Source organism: Labrus bergylta, chromosome 11 (assembly GCF_963930695.1).
Source record: "Labrus bergylta chromosome 11, fLabBer1.1, whole genome shotgun sequence".
Classification (NCBI taxonomy): Eukaryota; Metazoa; Chordata; class Actinopteri; order Labriformes; family Labridae; genus Labrus; species Labrus bergylta.
In genome coordinates, this window is record NC_089205.1 from 1,016,298 (window position 1) to 1,036,927 (window position 20,630).

General features: G+C 41.3%; 2 protein-coding genes across 6 annotated transcripts in view; one reads left to right on the plus strand and one right to left on the minus strand.

The window, feature by feature from the left end:
* Positions 1-2,071, minus strand: part of git1 (G protein-coupled receptor kinase interacting ArfGAP 1) — a 29,862-nt gene extending 27,791 nt beyond the window's left edge. For 2 of the 4 annotated variants that reach the window (XM_020644552.3, XM_020644551.3), the window contains exon 1: positions 1,667-2,070. In XM_020644552.3, coding sequence (XP_020500208.1) covers positions 1,667-1,718 — 52 coding nt within the window. In that variant the 5' untranslated portion in view covers positions 1,719-2,070. Of the gene's footprint in view, positions 1-1,666 lie in introns of all 4 variants that reach the window. The other 2 variants (XM_029279465.2, XM_020644553.3) reach the window with 2 other exon arrangements.
* A 794-nt stretch (positions 2,072-2,865) lies between these two features.
* The window catches only part of ankrd13b (ankyrin repeat domain 13B), a 42,784-nt gene continuing 25,019 nt past the window's right edge, over positions 2,866-20,630 (plus strand). Inside the window, exons 1-3 of one of the 2 annotated variants that reach the window (XM_020644573.3) lie at positions 2,866-3,349; positions 15,926-16,061; positions 20,263-20,387. In XM_020644573.3, the coding sequence (XP_020500229.1) occupies positions 3,242-3,349; positions 15,926-16,061; positions 20,263-20,387 (369 nt within the window). In that variant the 5' untranslated portion in view covers positions 2,866-3,241. The remainder of the gene's footprint in view (positions 3,350-15,925; positions 16,062-20,262; positions 20,388-20,630) is intronic. The other variant, XM_020644574.3, reaches the window with a different exon arrangement.

Consider the following 20,630-nt stretch of genomic DNA (forward strand, 5'->3'; position numbering starts at 1 on the left):
GGGTTATATGAAGCTAACACCGCCCCTTTAAGTAAATGCGCTCTTGGAAACTCTGGGTTTACCTATCAGGTTGATAACCAGCTCCATAGGACTGTTAAGCATGATCTCTTGTGTTAGGGTTAGTGGAGCCAGATAACCCAAATATACGCTGGGTATGTTGAACTTGCTTCGTAGTACAGGCCCCAGGTCCGCATTTTGCAGAATGCATTGCTTTGTGTGTATGTTGACTCAAGGAAAGGGCTATAGTTATTAAAAGACAGATATAAACAGCTTTGAACAGGAACATCGACAAACAACCTGCTCACAATTATTTAAAAAAAAAGTAAGTTATACTAAATGCAACAAAAGCATTGCCAATACATGTTTGCCTACAACAACTGCAAATCTTTTCCTTTTTATCAAACATCAAAACAGGTTTTCACCTGAGGTTAAATGGTGCTTGCTAGATTAAGAAGTTTCAAAGGTTTTTAATGGAGCATTGCAGCCGTACAGTAAGTGTTTCTAGGCATGAGACATAGTTCCAGTTCATATAACAGTAATAAAGTATAGCCAACAAGGTATTCAACTCTTAGCACAGGAGACCTATAGCTTATCGTCTTCTACCAGGGGGACATGCTTTGTTTGAGGATAGCAAAAGTTGTAATGCGTGCACATGAATGGATGTAAACACACAATCACAGTAAACATACTATACATGAGGTCATGTGAGGCTGTATATGCGAGGCTTAAAGTTTAAGTTTACCTCACTTAATACAAACACAGTTAAGAAAAAAAAACATGAAAATGATGTAATTTCATTTGTTTGACACATGTCATGCAAACAATATATATAATATTCAGAACACTGTCGAATTAGCATCAAAAGATCTACTTTAAATATGTAAGTTTGCTGTTCAACCAATGAGTAGCATCAAAACATAATACAAAGTAGGAACTGGTTAAGACAGTAAGATAAGTTAGCAACATACTTAACAAACACTAGAAATAGGCTGTAAACTATGCAAGCTCATGTAAGATCAATGCCGGATACCAATTAATCGACTGGCTGGTGGTTAGCATTAGCTGAGTTGTTTTAGCTAAACTTGCTACTTGCTGGTTAACCAAAGTTAGCTAGACCCGCTAAAGTTGTCGCTAAGCTAATAACGTTAGCCATATATACAATCTCAAACGCCACAGCAATTAGCTAATTGCAACACAGTATTATTGAAATATAATCTGGGTGTTGACTGACGATATGTATTGTATCAGCCAGGTGAACTGATAATAAAGACCAACAACACAGAAAAACGCATGAACATTAGCAAGGCTAAGCTAACGGGCTAAGAAGAGTCCCGGTCACAAAATCAAAACAAACGTCTCAAGTAGGAAAGTGAAATAAACCTGATATTTCAGGGCAACAATTCGTCGCATGTTACTGGCCACGTAAATTTTCATAGAATCTGCTCAATACAGAACATTTGTGGTTGATTATCATAGCAAATCGTATTTCTTGGTTGTTTACGCCTATTTTACACAGATTATTTGGGGCCTTAGTGACAGTGGGAAGCCCTGCTCTGAGGACTCGCTGACAGCGGCTGCATCCTCGCCCCGTTGTACCACCATGTCGCACTCACGACGTATTGTTCAACTACAAGGCTCTATTTTGGATTTACTTCATCTCCCCTACCTGGCGCACTGCAGTCAGCACAGACTTCTGTCCTTTGAAGCTTTCTTGACATCTCGAAAGTCGCTGAAATATAGAGGTTGATTACTGGCGATGATGTGGTTCGCCACTATCCCCCCTAGCAACGCGCCGACGATTGCCGTCAATCGATGCGGCCCCTGAATCCCCGGAAGCCGGTTGGTGTGGTCGTCTTTCCCGGCAAGCTGACAGTTGTATTTACAGTTTTTTTTCCTGCTGCCTCTTAACCCACATTCACCAGGCAACTTATTTTGGGCCCAGCTAATAAGACATCTCGTTTTTAAGCACGAACCTCATAGAATATTGAGTATATCCGTTCACTGCATTGCCTATAGCTCGCGTAAGGACGACAGCAGCCTACCTGTCAGTTTCCGCACACACACACCCAACAACAGCCATGCAGCCCTATGGAGGTGCAGGGAGGGGTAACGGAGCAACATTATTCCAGTCATCAAGTGAATTTCCTAAACAGACCAAAGTATTCCCAGAAATGTGTAGCTCCATTGAAAAAAAGAACATGATTTTAATATAGGCCCACTCCTACCTTGAAACCACACATATTACTGTCAGTTTATTATGCTTAGATATCTGCTTGTTATGGCCTAATTGTGCGATTTTAGCAAAAATATTGTTATATTTCAACAGGCTTGCTTAATAATTTAATATTTCCATTATTATCCCAATATCAAAAAATAAGACGTCATCGTTTTGTCAATATTTAGGCTACTGTCATATAGCAAAGTAACATTTTCTCAAGTACAATAACTTCCTATAAGATTGGCAAAAAAGGTTAATCGAATCCATTCAAAATGTGGCCTGGACAGATCTGATAGCCTAATCAAATTGAATTTAGCCTACCTTAGTGTCACAAAAAAGTAGGTTAATGCTTCAAATTGCAAACACATTGAAGGAATGAAAAATAACAAGAGTTGGCTTACATTAATTTATGCATTTGACCATGAATATTTTATTTTGTATCGTTTACAGGCGGTAGCTCTAGAGCCTAGCTAGAACTAATAAAATATTTCTGTAGGGAATAGGCTATATTATTATTATTTCTTTATTTAAATAAAATGTGTTTTAATTCCTGTAGTTCTTCTGAACAAGGCATGTTTTATCACAACATCCCAGCCTGCGGATTGGCTGTAGCTAGTGTGCGCATATTTCATTGCTTGTCAACGCATCTTTTTCATCGCCCAATGAAGGTTAGAAGGAACAAGTACTAGATTAGGTAGGAGAGATAGATATAGAGAGAGAGAGAGAGAGAGAGAGAGAGGGAGAGAGAGGGCGGAGACGCGGATGGTTAAAAAAAGGTGTAGCCCAGCCTTTAGAGACTCAAACGAGGTATTTATCTTTATTAGGCTGCTGATTTTCACGGATGTGTGCTTTTTATTCCTAACAATACGCACAGCATTCTGCGCCGCAAGCTGCATCGATACGCCTTTGGGCATCACTCCGATAATGATAGGTTTGATTATATAGCGTAAATTCAGAACCAACCAAGTAGGCTATAGTTGGAATCCATACTCGAAAGCGCAGGAGTTTAATTATGATCCGAGGATGATTTCTGCTAAGACAACTCCAGAAAAGAGTCGTTATCCTATCCACTATTTGGTGTGGCACAACAAACACCGACACCTGGAGAAAGAGCTGACAAAGAACGAGCAGGTGAGACTGTGGAGAGCGATGAAATACATATTTGCTTACAGACATGTAGGCCTGTGTCTAAACAACCGTTGATATGATCAAATTGTGGTGGTATCGTTGTCACCCAAGGAGCACCTCGCTGATTAACCTAAAGTCTATATGGCCCCGTGTGTTTCTATTTGTGATATTTAGGGGATAGTGGTGTTGGTGGGTTGAAGACCAAATAGGTCTAATCAGATTTTGATTTACTCTATTTTATTTGTGACATTCATTTGTAATCACAGAATGAAATGTGAAAAATGGTGTTTACTGTGTTTGGGCTTAAAACACCCATCCTTCTACTATAATGTGTAGGCTATTGGAAGTTGTAACTGGAGTTTATAAAAAAAGATTCAAGTGCAAATGCTGTAATGGCTGACCCTATAGGCTACTTCAACCTAAAGAAAGAGAGAGAGAGAGAGAGAGAGTGTGTGTGAGTGTGTGTGTGTGTGTGTGTGTGTGTGTGTGTGTGTGTGTGTGTGTGTGTGTGTGTGTGTGTGTGTGTGTGTGTGTGTGTGTGTGTGTGTGTGTGTGTGTGTGTGTGTGTGTGTGTGTGTGTGTCAGTGCTTTCTGCACGAATGTAAGCAACATCATTGAGTTATCGCCTCAAAACTGTAGGCTTTCTGCCTTCCAACCAGCAAATCAGGTTGTGAGTGGGTGAGACAATGCAGATACTGAGCATGTGGGCGGACAGTTGCCAACCATCACAGCAAATACAGTGTTGGGATGATACATTTATTATGAGGTTGTTGCGATCATAAGCATTGAAAATAATTTTCACCAAATAGTTCAATTTAAGTAACCACCTTAGGGAGGTTCTCGATGATATGATAAGAGTTGTACGTTTATGAGAGATACAGTGCAAGCGTTCCTAGTGTTAAGTATGCCCTGCTGGCTCAACAAATGAAAATGAACAAGTTGGACTTTTGTCTGGTTTCGGAGTTAATTAATCATTGCATTGATAAGTTAGCATGTAGCTACATTAGCAGTGTGCCTCATGCAGACTAGTCTACTCTTAAGAAACCCCCCTAAAACTGCTTAATTTGTTTCACATGGCTAAATCACAGCACCTGCAGGAAAACAATGTCAAATTGGTGTGCCTGGTGTGGCTTCGATGGCAGTGCTAGCATCACCAGCCTTTGTTCCTGTCAGCAAGCTAACATACACATGCCTGTGCTGAATGTGGTTTCTCATTGTTTCCAGTCAACATTACTATAGTTTAACCTGACCCATCCTTCAACTTGATCCTCATTTTCTAGATCAGAATACTGCCAAACCGTGCTGCTTCCACAAGATGTCATTCATTTATTGTGCTTGTTCACATTCAGGAGAGCAAGGAGACAAATCCCAATAACCGGGGCTACAGCCAATCTTAGCTTTAGCTACACAACTGTATCCACTAATGTCTGTTACGCTCTCTGCTTTCACAAAGGCTTTCAAAAAACAACAGGGATAAATTGTTTGACACTTGTTTCTTTTGCCTAGCTCCTGTGATTGGCACCTCTGGGCGATGCTGTCTAATATTCATTAGCATGTTTAATGTGTGGCCAATGTGGTACCGTACTGCCAATCAGCATTTTACATCTGATATAAATAGCAGTCAGGCCTTCAGGCCTTGTATAACTCTTCTTGCTTCTTCTTCCTCATCTGTAATATTGGTTAGCAAATAGTTGAACGCATTACTGCCATCTGGATTGGGCTGTGGATACTGCCATGTGTGATTGCCTTTTTCTCAACTCAGATGTGTTCGTCTACAAACTGGGACATTATTTTAACGTGCTCCAATCTAAAGTCCATTGAAAATATTAATTATTTTATCCGTAAAATTTCACATTTAATATTGTAAACAGAAATGTGTGGTGTGCTTTGTTTACACAAATAGACCCAGTCAATAAGCCCATAGTTTTACATTTTTCAGGAATAAATATCTTAAAATCAGAAGGTAATGTAGACCTGGATGACCTTCAAAGGTTTGAATATGCATCCAGGGAGACATGCCAATTGGCAGTTGCAGTGGTGGATGCATGACATTGACTGCTTGGGTCTATAATCTTCATGATGTTGTGCAGGGCAAATCTACATGACCAACATTTGAGGCTAAGTGAATCTTTGTCTGGTGATCAATCATGATACCTAGGTTGCAGGAGGACTTAAGTCCCTGACACACCAAGGAGATTGTTGGCCGTCGGTCCTTTGGTGAGCGGTCGTCGCGCTACTTTTTGTGGTGTGACTGTTGACTTGAAGCGGCTGTGGCTTAGTTGGTAGAGTCGTCGCCTCTCAACCAGAAGATCAAGAATTCAATCCCCAGCTGAGCAACATGTCTGATGTGTCCTTCGGCAAGTCACTTAACCCTGCATTGCTCCCTCTGCTTCAGTGGTAACATTGTAACAATTGTAACTGTTGGTCCCCGTCCGTCTGCCTTCTTTTCGCCAATTCGACATGTTTAATTGTTGTCGGTGAGAGGGATCTCTCTGATTGGCTGTTGGGAGGTTTCATTCCTCTCCAGCTCTCCTCACAGGTTCAGGAAAGCCCCTTGAGCATGTCGCTGTAGTATCCATGCTTTCACCCATTAGTGCGGTTTCTCCTTATTTGTCTCCTCCACCTCTTCTTTTCTTTTTCTACTAAAACTAGAAGCTGACAATGCCAGCGCCATTTTCTACTTTTTATCAGACATTATTCTCCATTAGTAGGTCACCTATGAGTGGTGTGCGACTGCGTTGTGAAAATTATCTTTTCATTAGAACAAATTACCGCTGCCTGCTGGCATAGAGAGTTAATTTCCTCTCACACATGTGCAGAACGTACACGGTGGTTGGCCGTCGGCTCTTTGGGGTGTGTTCTAGTCTATGGTTCTCGTGCAACTTTTTGGCCAAGACAAACGACAATGTGAGGCGATGCCACAGGCGGAGCAGAGTGTAGTGGCTCTGCTGGCACGCTCCGGAGACAGACCGCTTGCTACAGAGGTGGGAACATTGACTGGAGTGGCAGTGAACGGCGCCATAATGCCCAGCGCTGACGGACCGCTTGTGGCAATAGGCAGCCAGTTTCCCAGCATGACTTGCAGTAGTTCATACCTAGGTTTAAATGTGAAGGAGGGACCAGGACTCTATCCCGTCATCGGAGGAGATCCAACCCAGCAAACCATTCCTCTCTGCGTTTTCCATAGACCAGAGACTCCATGGCACTTTTTAAGGTCATTGGCCCACAGTCAGCAGCTAGCTTATTGAGCATGGACAATGTTCCTCTCCTCTTTTCTCTTCAAACTACAGACAGCCTCTTGGTACCTAAAGAAGGACACTAAAAGGAGTCTCCTCTGCAACCAGAAAGACAATGGAATCTGCTCGTGTTGGCGAGCCGACTCCCATTACCTTTCGCTCTAACTTCAAACTGTCATGGAGACGCAACAGAAGATCCCTCTATGGACCCACCTTCATTCTTTTAACACACACTGCTACCGCTATCTCAGTCATGTCAAAGGCTTTTTTGGGGTGGAGACTCTTTAAGTCTGTTTATATTTGTTGTTAAATCTGCTGCTTTTGTTTTAAAGTTGCCGGATTGCAACATGTCCACATTCCTGTTTGTTTGATTTACTCTGCTGTGTTCTTGGCTCTCAATGACTGAGTTAGAGCTGCTTTGTTTGCTAAGCTGGCATCTTTCTACTCTCTCTCCTCCTCTCTCTTACTAACACTACATAAACATACACATACACGTCGCTGCGTCAGTTATACACACCTTAAAGAGACACACCTTGCAGAGACTAACTCCCAATAAATTGCCACATACTCCATGTCTGTCAGCGCACTACGCCGCCGTTAGCTGCCACTCTAGTAGATGCTCCTGTTTCCACAGCGAGCGCCACGGTCCGCCCCAGGAGCATGCCAGCAGCTCCACTACACTCTGCTACCGTTCAGATACGCTGCAAGTCTCTCTTTGACAGAATGCTGCAACCATGCCTCAAACTGGACAAAATAGAACGACCCGGACAGGAAGTCAGACAATGAAATGCACAGAGCCTCCGGTCAATTTCAAAATAAAACACAATATACAGACTCACGATTGTATTTTCCATCACTTTAGTCAAAACAAAGTCAAAACAGGCACTAGACTAATAGAAAAAAGCAACCCCAGAAAGACAAAACAACATGTGTGAACTTTTTGTCTTTATTCTAGAACAATCTTTTTTTTTAAAGATTTATTTTTAGCCTTTTGTGCCTTTTTATTGAAAATATATGACAGTGGATAGAGTTAGAAATCAGGGAGAGGGAGAGAGAGCGTTGCATGAATGACCTGCAGGAAAGGAGCCACAGGTCGGACTCGAACCCGGGCCATCCACTTGAGGGACTACAGCCTCCATACATGGGGCGCGCACACTAACCACTGCGCCAACAGCGCCCCGTTCTAGCACAATCTCATGTTCCAGAAACGGAACCAGTGGGTCATCGGGGGTCAGCCATATGTTCCCACATTTCTAAGAATTTTCTGAAAATTAGGCCCCATGTTCCCACAGGGTGCTGATGCAAATTTATGAAAAAGGAAATGTTGGAACGTAGGGCCTAATTTTGGAAAATGTGGGAGCATAGGCACGCTCTCGGCCATTGGGGAACCTTCCAGCGGAGCAAAACTGTGACACTTGACAGATTGGGCGTGCACTGACTATGTGGACATTTGGAGTTAGTCTGTTTTGACACCTAACCTGTTTTGTTTTGTTAAAACAACTTGAGACCATCAAGTAAGTGCAGTTTGTTTGAGCTGTTGTGAAGGCTGACAATCAAACCCTGGAGTGTACCAAACAACTGCACCAAAAGCGCTTGAAAATGTGTTTGTTGGTTCCTTTTTGTTTTACTCTGGTGCAGTTTGTTTGTAGAAAGAACACAAACTGACCTCAATCTGACCCAAATGAAGGAAGCAACCACCTTTGGCACTCTCTGTTCATCATTGCTGAACATGTGCTAAAGACCACAGGCTTACCTGATGAATCTTAAGAGGCAGTTTTGATGGATGAGCAGGTCATAGTCCAGGAGGATTCATTAATTCTCCTAAACTCTAAGCACATTCATATAAGCACATTCATACGGACATAATTATCTTGTGTGCACAAGATATTAACCAGAGGTATATATTTTTTAATTTTCGAGACTTCAGGGGCTCCGTACATTCAGCTACCACAGTACATCAACATATTTTTTTAAACAATTCTTTTAGTTGCTGTTGCTCCAAATTTTTAACCTGTATCGTTTGCCTTAAATACCCATGATCAGAGCAAACATCAATCCGTGTAGTTGTCTGTCCATTTTGAAATTGGAGAATGGCTTTAGCGCAGTCACAGCCAGGCAGGAGTGAACCAGTCTTTGTTTACCTCCAGGATTTTTCCTGCAAGAAATTCAGACCACTTCCTCATGCTTGACAGATTTTGTCACAGTGTGAACACAGACCAAACTTGAGGTTATTATGCAACAATGTAACAAATGTGTCCATGAAAAATAGTTAAACACGTTTACAGCCTGGTACAAAATACAAAACAGCCCTGATTAGTTATTGTCATCACTGGCACACATTGTACGGGGGTGATTTAAAAAAAAAAAAAAAAAAAACCAGCTCTGTTTTGATTTTGAAAACAATACGTGTTATCCAGCTGACATGATTGACAGGTTGTCAGGAGGTTTAAAACGCACCTCAGCTCCAGCTCTCAGCCTGTCTTTAGGTTGACTGAAAGTTAGACTGAGACAGGATGTCCAACATGGCGGCTGCTGCCGATGAGCCTCCGGAACCCCCTGCCCTAAAAAAGGGCTGACGTCACTCAGGCTTCATCCTTTAATATTTACAGTCTATGGTGAAAACGACCTAAGCAAAGCTTGTCCCTGCCATCTTGTGTTGTCACAAGGCCATGTCACATGCTTTCCTTGGTTATTTTTTCACCATTTCCTGTCACATGTGATGCCACCACAGGAACAGAACATGTTCTGGTCAGTTATACAGTTGGCTCACAACGACAGCTCACGTGCAGTAGTAAGTGATTTTAACACAGAAGCATAAATACAATGTTGTTATTTGGACATTTTAGCAATACCGTTCCAAAAATTAAAGTGCATTGTATTACACTGTTCTATTCTTCTGACTATTCAAAGCTGCTTTTTACACCACAGGTGTAACTAATTATATCTAATCATATCCATGCACATTCAAATCACATGCCACTAATGCAGCAGCGGGAGGAAAATTTGGGATTCATTGTTTGCACAAGGACACTTTGTCATGTGACTGCATGAGCCGGGGATTAAACCCCGACCTTTCGGATGAGAGACAATCTGCTCTACCACTGAACCACAGCTGCAAAGGAATCCTGTTTGTAAGAAACAAATATCTTTGTTACCTCTAATGATTGTCAGCGACAACCACGGGGGAGAGTACCAGAGACATAGATTTGAGTGCAGAACAGTAACAGTTATTTTTTACAGCTCATCAGCTGAAAAGAGATATTCACTGATTTTGAAAAAGTGTTTAATTAAATAAAATCCACAACACAGCCTTAGGGCATAATGATATTTCTGCCAGTGAAATGTTTTTTGAAGTTCTTTTTAGAATAGGTAACAGTATAATAACATTATCGTATTATGCTATTTTATAGTGTATGTACATACTATTTGCATCATTGCAACAAAATATTTTTTGTCTTGATATATATGTTGGACTGCATCTTGAGAGTTTTAGGAGTGACTATATTTCTTTCCTCTTGGTCTGCATGAATGTCTTCTTGTGTTTCATTGGGGCCTGTCATCTCATTTTAACAAAAAGGTGACAGCACCATAAACATTAGAGAAACTTTAAGTCTAGTTTTTATAATGTTGCCTTATTTTACAAGACCATAATTGTCTAAAACAATTTCCTCTGTTTCTGTGTACTTTAGTCTATTTGCATATCTGTTTCTTGATAGTGTTGGGAACATAACATATGCTAGAATGTAGGTCAACATTTTACATATTATCTGTGCTATACAAATAAAGTATTGTTATTATTATTATTATTATTATCTTGGTTAATTTTAAGGTCTTTTATGGTTCCCACCACTTTATTGCACCTGCACAGGTAGAAATGAACCTTTACTCAGATAATGAGACAAGGTAGGTTTTGATATTGATAGTTTTCATTTGAGGTATTACCATTTGTTTTAAGTTTGAGGCAGGTTTTTTGCTGTCTTTAAATGGAAATCTTACATCAGTATAACGTTTGTCATAGTCTTTTCTACACGTAGAATCACGCAGGCAAGAAGGGAGGAAGGGTGGAGGACAAGTTATTTTTATACCTCTCCCTGTCATTGCCATCCTCTTATCCTGTGTGCACCAACCACAAACATTTTAGGAAAGACATAGACATAGTGTATTTCTGTAAGCACAATTTTGTGTGTGTGTTATGTTTGTATGAAAGATTGATGTTGGCTTAAGTACCTGCCAAGCTACATCAGGCAAGGCGCACACTGAGCAAGTGAGAGGGGGAGTGTATGAGAGAGAGTGGATGACGAAAAGATGAAGCCGATACCAAAGATGGCTTTCAATAATGCAACCTCCACCAAGTTCTCAATTGAGGGAGGGTAGTATAAAAAGAAAAAAATTAAACTGAGGGAGAGCAGTGAAGCAGGTAGGGATGCAACTGATTCAAATATTTTTTTTAAACTATGGTTATATTGTCCTCCTTGGTAGCCATGGAAGTATCACTTAAACAGCACATGCAACCACCAGCTGATAATTGCATTATAAAAGCAGAAATGGTGAGAGTGAGTGGAGGAATGTTAAGGCACCTATGATACAAAGAAGCCATGAATATTGAAATATCAACACTTTATGACCCATTTCTTGTGTAAAAATTAGGATTATTCAAAAACAGGGGATTATTGGATACATTTGTAGATTAGATCTTCATGGTACAAAGACACATTACATTAATGGTACTATCATTCCAAGTTTAGATTAGTAATTACTTGTATTTTGAATGTACTTGCATTGACACCATGATGATACCCTTTGCATCAATCTAAACACATGTAAACAGAGCCGTGGAGGGTTTTTTGTACAGATGACTGACCAACTCTGATCAGCTGACCCACTAAGAGGGGAAAGAATGAATTATATTAAAAAAGTTAAGAGGGGGGCTTGATGAGCAGCTACTGTGTGAGCATCCTGGCTCCTGGCTTCCCAGAGCCTCGGCTTCCCGGGTTTCCTGTGACTCTGCCCGTGTGCGTTCAGTGACACAGCCCCTCTGTGCCCTGGAGTCTCTGCCACCCTGTGCTCTGTAGTCTCTGCCAACCTGTGCCCTGGAGTCTCTGCCACCCTGTGCTCTGGAGTCTCTGCCACCCTGTGCCCTGAAGTCTCTGCCACCCTGTGCCCTGGAGTCTTTGCCAGAGTGCCGTCTGCGCCCTGTTCCTGCTGAGCGCCTCAGGCCTGCTGTTCCTGCTGAGCGCTTGTGACCCCCTGTTACAGAGTTGGGTGTTACCCAGGTTTCCCATCGGAGGTCTGGCAGACTCAAGGGCAAAGGTCAAAGGTATTTGTTTGCAGCCAGAAAAATGCAAATACATAAACAGCACAAATACATAATCCAACTAAAATTATCAATCAATCAATCAATAAATTTTTATTTGTATAGCGTCAACTCATAACAAGTGTTATCTCGAGACACTTTACAAAAAGCAGGTAAAAGATCTTACTCTTTGTCTGTTAACATTACAAAAGAGCAGGTAAAAAGACCTTACTCATTGTTATGTTCTGGCAGGCCGTTAACCAACGATCTTGAGGAGCCTTAGAGAGCTCAAGAGCTCCCAGGAAAGTAGGTGGTTAGTGACTGAGATTTACAGATAGATACATGCAGTAATATGATGTACTGTATATGCACTTAGAGACTGTAGGTACCACTAGTAGGCCTGCATTCTGGGACCGTAATGTTCTCGAGGGGCAGTACGGCACTAGTAGCTCCTTAAGAGAAGATGGTGCCTGGCCATTTAGAGCTTTGTAAGTGAGAAGAAGGATCTTGAATTCTATTCTAGACTGTATAGGGAGCCAGTGCAGAGAAGCCAACACAGGAGTAATGTGGTCCCTTTTCCTAGTTCTAGTCAGTACACGAGCTGCAGCATTCTGGACTAGTTGAAGAGTCTTTAGAGACTTACCAGAGCACCCTGACAAAAGAGAATTACAATAATCCAATCTGGAGGTAACAAATGCATGAACTAGTTTTTCTGCATCATTTTGCAGGATATTCCTGATCTTGGAGATATTACGAAGGTGAAAATAGGCTGTTCTTGAAATTTGCCTGATGTGAGAGCTAAAGGACATATCTTGATCAAATAGAACTCCTAGATTCCTAACAGTGGTGCTAGATGCCAGGCTGATGTCATTAAGGACAGTCAAATCACTAGAAAAAGTCTCTCTGAGGTTTTTAGGGCCTAGCACAATAGCTTAAGTCTTGTCTGAGTTAAGTAGCAAAAAATTTCTGGTCATCCAGGTCCTAACGTCCTTAAGGCACGTTTCTAGCTTACATAACTGACTGGTGCCATCGGGCTTCATTGATACATAAAGCTGAGTATCATCTGCATAACAATGAAACTATATGGAGTGTTTCCTCATAATATTTCCCAGAGGAAGCATATATACATGTAAAGAGAATTGGTCCAAGTACTGAACCTTGTGGCACTCCATGGCAAACTTTGGTGTGCATAGAGGACTTATCATTAACATGTACAAACTGAGATCGATCTGATGATCACCAATCCCCAGCTGGGGAACATGTCCGATGTGTGCTTGGGCAAGACACTTAACCCTAAATTCAGTGGTGGTGTATGAATGGGATTAGTTACTTCTGATGGATGATACTACATAGCGATCACTACCATCAGTGTGTGAAAGGGTGTGAATGGGTGGGTGTGACCTGCGGTGTAAAAGCGCTTTCAGTAGTCGGAAGACTAGAAAAGCGCTATATAAGCTCAAGTCCATTTACTATTTACCATTCAAACCAACTTAAAGCAGTCTCTGTAATTCCAAGTGTGTCCAAGTCCTAGTCTGTATAATAGGATCTGATGGTCAATGGTGTCAAAAGCAGCACTAAGATCTAACAAGACGAGCACAGAGCGAAGTCCCCTGTCTGAAGCTAGAAGTAGATCGTTTGTAACTTTATCTAGTGCAGTCTCAGTGCTATGGTGGACTCTAAATCCTGACTGAAACTCCTCAAATAAACTGTTGTCATGGAGAAAGTCACACAGCTGATTAGCTACCACTTTCTCCAGGATCTTTGAGATAAAAGGCAGGTTGGATATAGGCCTATAGTTAGCTAGAGTTCCTGAATCTAGAGTAGGTTTTTTGAGTAGAGGTTTGATTACCGCTACTTTAAATGACTGTGGTACATAGTCTGCCAGTAAAGACATATTGATCATATCTAATATAGAGTTGCTAACTAAGGGAAAGACTTCCTTAAACAGCTTGGTTGGGATTGGGTCTAAAAGACAACATTAAGTGCCTAAATACATAAAACATGAAACTGGTAGCCCTGGGCATGCTGGTAGACACCTTGGCATGCTGGTAGACACCTTGTTCCACCTCTGCAGGCCGGTTGACTCCTGCCTTTGCAAGTTCCTAAGCCTCCCAGAGACCTCCGCATTTGCTCTGTTCACCTGGTTTGCCTCCCGGCTGCCCCCCTGACCTGCCGTGCTGGCCTTGTTGGCCTCCAGGCCGCACTGTTGACCTGCACTCCCTGCTAGGCGCACGGGAAAGATGTTTTATTTTTTTTTTTTTACTTTTATTCACCAAAACGTACATACACACACTCACACAATTTAAAAAAAGAGAGACAAACAAGAGGGGAACTGTGGTACGATATAGTTTTGGAAGCAGATTTAGACATAAACAAGATGTTTTGAGTAGGGGGGACTGCCAACTGAATCGTAAGTGTCACATTACTATTGTGTTTAAAGCACAACCAGCAAAGGGGCTCAAAAGCAATGTAAGTCTTTGCAACAGGTTATAGCTACAATACTTGTGACCACTCACTACGCTAATCGCAATGGTCAACACAAGCGCGTACAAACACACACACACACACACACACACACACACACACACACACACACACACACACACACACACACACACACACACAGTTACAGAAACAAAATAGGTACGCATAGTGGCAGTATTATACATCCGTTCCCTGCTTTGGTGCTGAAAAACATTAATTGCACAGCGACAGTGTCCTGTCGCAGTGTAAGACAACCCATGTCTTACCTGGATTTACTTTCTGCGCACAAAAACTCAAACTGACACACTTCTCTCCTCTATTAGTTGGGTATGGGAGGGTCAGGGCAGGACCAGAGTGATGGGTACATGCCCACTTCCCCCTCTCCATCAACCTTTAAAATCAGTGACTTGATTATGAAAAATGTGAAAATTGTAAATAAATCCTTAATTTACGAGATCATGTTCAAGGAGTGGTAGTACCATTATCAATTCTTGTACAAACAACATTCAGTTGTTAATAATGTAATAAAATCCTTATGTACTTAAAGGAGACTTAATATGTATTTAAACACTATAAAGCTACTAAATGATTCAAGCCCACAGTGGACCATCTGAACCCACTTGGAATCATTCCTGACCCTGGCTGATGGTGTTGCTGTTAGTTGCTTTCATGCTCAGATAAGGCAAGGCAAGCTTATAGTGTATTTCAACAACATGGCAATTCAAAGTGCTTCCACCTGATGAAGCCTGAAGCTTAATCTCTCTTAATCTCTCCTCCTTTGCGCCAAAAACAACCGCCTCAGTTTTGTCTTTCTTTAACTTAAAAAAAATTTGCACATCCACCCAGTGCTTGTATGGGGCCATGGTCACCTGGCGACATTGTAATATAGATCTGTGTGTCATCTGTGTAATTATGATAACTTTTTTTTTATTGTTTTTTATGATCTTAGGTAGTAGAAGCATGTAGATGTTAAACAGAAGAGGCCCCAGAATGAAACCTTGGGGAACTCCACATGTAGTTTTCGTTTGCTCAGATTTGAAGTTACCTATAGACATGAAGAAGTACCTGTCCTTCAAGTAAGATTCAAGCCAGTTTAGTACTATGCCAGAAACTCCAATCCAGTTTTCCAGTCGGTCGAGATAAGATGTGTTGATTCGTAGGATAGGTGATACAAACTATGGACGTCGCAAAGAGACAACCAAAAACGTTCGAACATTGACTAGCTTGAACAATGGAAAGTGAGAGAGTTGGGTAGGTTTATGGCAAAAATGTTAATACAGCCAGTGGTATCAAACTCATTTATTGAGTGACATGATGTCAGACCTACAAGTACCAAAGCTCATGTAGAACAAATTGTGGCGAACCTTAGTCTTAGTTGCTGTTTGACGTAGCAGCAATGGATTCTCAGACTTTTTATCAGTTATGAAATGTAATCATTTTTATATATGTAGAATTTTTTAACTCAAAATATTTCTTTCTTTCTTTCTTTCTTTCTTTCTTTCTTTCTTTCTTTCTTTCTTTTTCTCGCTCATGCTGTTATTCTCCCTTCCATCTTCTTCCAATTAGACTGATATAGAGTCACTAGACCCTCGTGGTCGGACCCCCCTCCACCTGGCTGTGACACTGGGCCATCTTGACTGTGCACGGGTACTGCTGCAGCACGGAGCTGACAGTAGCAAGGACAACCGCAATGGATGGACTGGTAAGTGTGTTTCTGTCTTGTGTGTTTATTTGTCCTCTTGATGCTCTAGAATGGTTTAACTCCTAATCCTTTTATTTCAACACAGAATAACAGTCACTTTTGCCAGACAATTCTTCTTACAGCACGGTACAGATGGCCAGTGTGACCGTGCCCTAAGGGGACACTCACAAAAGGAAATCCCCAAAAGTCCAGGTTGTTTGCCCAGTTTGAGTGCTCTGAGCATGGTACACATCCTTGGCCCTGGCAAGGTTTGTAGAGGTGTGCTTTGGCCCTGTATGGTTGCTCATGAATGAGCACACACACTTGTACGTAACGTGGACACGATGTACAGCCTTATCGATGCAGCCATTCCTCTCGACAATCATTTTAAACAATAGCAGCTAAGGGCTCACGTTGGTCCAAAGTAAAGGTCTTTGGGCAGATGCGAATATTAATAGTAGTAAGACCTGATGATGTATGTACAAGAGGTAGCCGCGATCAGGCCTGGTTTGGCCTTCAGCAATGTGAGTGCAGGCCAGCAGGGGACTGGGGAGGTAGGGTGACCAAATTTTAAAACCTCCAAATTGGGAAACTATGATTTTACGGCAAACTCATATATATCCATCCACAGACTGTTGACCTGCAATGGTCACACAAAGGTGGCTGTCAGGTGTTTGCAACAGTGCGCCTTCCAGCCTTCACCCACTTTTTGTGTTTGCTCATTTAATTTGGCTTTGATATGTTGCCATTTCCACTGTTGGCGACTGAAAATGAACACTGTAGTGAGTGCAAAATGCAGCATATTCTTTGACGGGTACTTTTGGAAGGATCTTGTACCTCTTCTAGAGCTGACTTTCTTTTCAGCATGACAGCTACCCTTCCTGTTGTGATGCAACAGTTCCTGTTAGTATGATAAGAAAGGCTAGCTAATCTACAGCCACAGACTGATTGACACATGTACAGATAAATTTGTAGAAACACTCTTGATGCATTCATGATAACTCTTGCCTCTTGGTGCATTTATGATTTTTTCCCCTTTGGTTAAAACAGCAACAGCCTTGGCAACAGCATTTATTGACATATGTTCAGACTGATCAAGTGTTTAATGATAATAGAAATGTATTGTCAGACCTTCGTCTGAAATTTGTCTTGCATCACAGCGGCTCAATTTGCAAACAGACAAGATACAAAGATACAAACATTTGACACAACATTCAAACACCAAATAAATATTCAGAAACCTTAAACGTGCTTTGATCTGGGATTCAGCTCCGCATTTGTAGTATTGACTGGTGTTTCAGTCTGACCTTATTAAAACATGGGACCCTGTATCTCTGATTTAATGGTAATAGTTCTTATTCTGTGTTAGAGCGTGGTTAGGATCAGAGGCCATACTCTTTGTCAGCCTTAAAGCATCACAGACAGAGGGACTCGGGTGTTATACTCATTGTAGACAGTCATGACTTATGAGTTATTTTCAGAGGATATACTTGATTTCTGTTACATTTAAGTGTGAAAAATCACATATTAAGCCTTTAACATGTTTTTATTGTGTAAAGAATTGCAAGCATGTTTTAATATTATAGTGGGCTTTAACCAGGACAGGGACTGTTTAAAACAGGGAAATATTATTTTTTTGTAGATATTCGTGGGGACTTGGAGCTTGAAAACGGGATGGTCCTGGTCAAATCAGGACGTATGGCACCACAGAGGGGGGGGCAATCATGCTTCAGCACAGTACAGGCAGCTGGACCTAGTGTTACTGTACCCTACTCGAGCCTGCAATTAATTCATTTTTTGGATGGGTGAGCTTAAGAGGGACAGGAAATGCCGGGAGGAGAGAGTGGGGGATGATATGCAGCTAAGGGCCAAGGTCGGATTGGAACCCATGTACATGGGGAGTGCTACATAAATATTAGGCTATCTAGCGGTCTGCAAAAAAATATTTTGACAAATAACACTCTATATGGGTTCTTCCTTTTGAACTGTCATGTATGTTTCTTTAAAGGCTGAATATGCGATTTTTCACACTTAAATGTAATAGAGATCAAGTATATCCTCTGAAAATAACTCTGTGAGTCATGACTGTCTACAATGGGTGTAACACCTGAGTCCCACTGTCTGTGATGTTTTCAGAGTTTTCAGAGTAGATCAGGAAAACTCAGACATATATCTACAAAACAGAAAACAGACAGAAAAAGGTCAAAAATCAATTGCATGTTTAAGAGAAAAATATAAAAGAAAGAGGTGATACATTATCACCATTATCAGTGCACAAGCGCTGTAGTTTGTTCAATGTGCACTTCGTAACTGAAAACATTTTATAAGAAAGCCCATGTGCACTCGTTTGTACTTTAGTCCATCTCCTCATGTTGAAGTGTCCCTGGGCAAGACACTGAACCCCAAATTGCTCTTGTGTAAATGAGTATGAATGGTAAGCGGTAGCAGACTGGTTAAATGGACATGAGCTTGAATAGTGCTTTTCTAATCAGTTGACTACCCATTCACAACACATTCACACACTAATGGCAGAGGATGCTGCGGAAGTGTCCATATTACCTAATTCCAATCATACACTCATACACATTCATACATGTTCATATGCCACTCACCCATCGTTTGGGGTTCAGTGTCTTGCCCAAGGACACTACAGCATATGACTGCAGGAGCAGGGGAAGACACTTAACCCCAACTCCTGCCAACTCCTGCTGCTGCTTCGTTGGCATGTGAATGAATGGATTAGTTAGTACTAATAGACACTTGGCATCATCTGCCATCAGTGTGTGAAAGATGTGTGAATGGGTAAGTGTGACCTGCCATGTTGTCAGAGGACTAGAGAGTGGCTATACAATCTCAAGTTCATTTACCATTCATCCCATTCAGCCACACACACATCCATAAAAGTTTAAAAATTAATAAACAGAGGTAGTGCATTCAGTGAAGTCTACAGTGTTATTGGTCCATGCCCATAACAAGGATACAAAATTACACGTTATGTATAATTGATAGTTAATCATATTGCACATGAAATGTGACCTGAAATGTTGTACATGAGATGCTCTTAGAAATTACAGTATCGCGCATTTGATATAATGCAGCATGTTTTTTTTTGTACATTGTTATTTCATCATAAGAACTAAAAACACATTGCACAATAAATCTTGAATATTATTGTACATTAAATGTTAATGCAACATCAATAATATAATGTTGCAGATAAATGTTATGCACCATGCTCAGTTAAAAATATAAGTCAGTCAGGGGCGCTGGTGGCGCATTGGTTAGTGCGGGCGCCCCATGTTTGGAGGCTGTGGTCCTCCAGACGGGTGGCCCAGGTTCAGATCCGACCAGTGGCTCCTTTCCCGCATGTCGTTCCCCACTCTCTCTCACCCTGGTTTCTGACTTTGTCCACTGTCCTGTCTCAATAATAAAGGCACAAAACGCCCAAAAATAAATCTTAAAAAAATAAAATAAAATGTAAGTCAGAGTTGTTAGGGAGGGGGCGTTTTGGGCAGTGTTCCTGTCAAGTTCAGTTCTGTGATGGCTCTATGAACTGTTTTTAAACCTTGATGCCAAGGTTCTAAGGGTCATGAAACATTTTCCAGTTAGCAGCAGGGAAAAAAGGTAGTTGTAGGCATGAGTTAGTTAATGACTCTGTGGAGGGCTGTCCTGTCTGCTGCTGAGCAGTTAGCATACCATGCTGTGATCCAGTGTGTGAGTATTCTTTCATTCTGTAGAAGAGTGGTAGACGGACAGCAGCAGTTTAGCAGGCAGGTTCATCTCTTGGAGAGTTTGAAGAAGTGGAGCCTTTATTGTTGCTTTTTTTCATGGCAGTGAAGTTGATTGTCAACGAGAGGTCCTCTGTGATTTGTGTTCCAGAGAATTTGATGTTGAAACTCTTTCCACTTCCTTTCCACATTTATTAGGTATGAACGATCTACAAACTCATTTTGTACTGTTTATTATTCCCACATAATGGGTTTTTAACTACATATAGTTTGTTTTACCTGTATGTGCATATACTATATTCTAACCTTACCTCACGTTGGACCTATACCAATTGTAGAGAAAGGAAACTGTTGTATAATTGTTCAAACTTAACTAAGCCTGTCACTTATAAATGGCTGGCAAGCGGCAACAATTTGTCGTAGACGCTTTTCTCTTGATTGATCTGCCCTTGCTCTCTATCTCTCTCTCTTCTCTCTCTCTCTCTTGTTTGCAGTTCTTCAAGAGGCTGTAAGTACCAGAGATCCTGAATTAGTGCGTCTTGTACTTCGTTACCGTGACTACCAGAGGACAGCCAAGAGGCTGGCGGGTATACCCATCCTACTGGAGCGACTGCGCCAGGTAGGATTTCCCTTATTCTATTAAAAGTGTCAATGCACTTTTAAAAAACAAGGTTCCCCAAACATTTTTAATTTATCTGGATATTCATGTATTATCATGTAAGTGTGAGAAGCACAGATAAATATAAACATTCATGAAATAAAAAACAAAACATACTGAAACTACAGCGTCTGGAGTTCTTGATTGAAGAGGGATGGTGAGCAGAGATGCAATCATTTGAACTGTAGATTAATCTTTTAATAT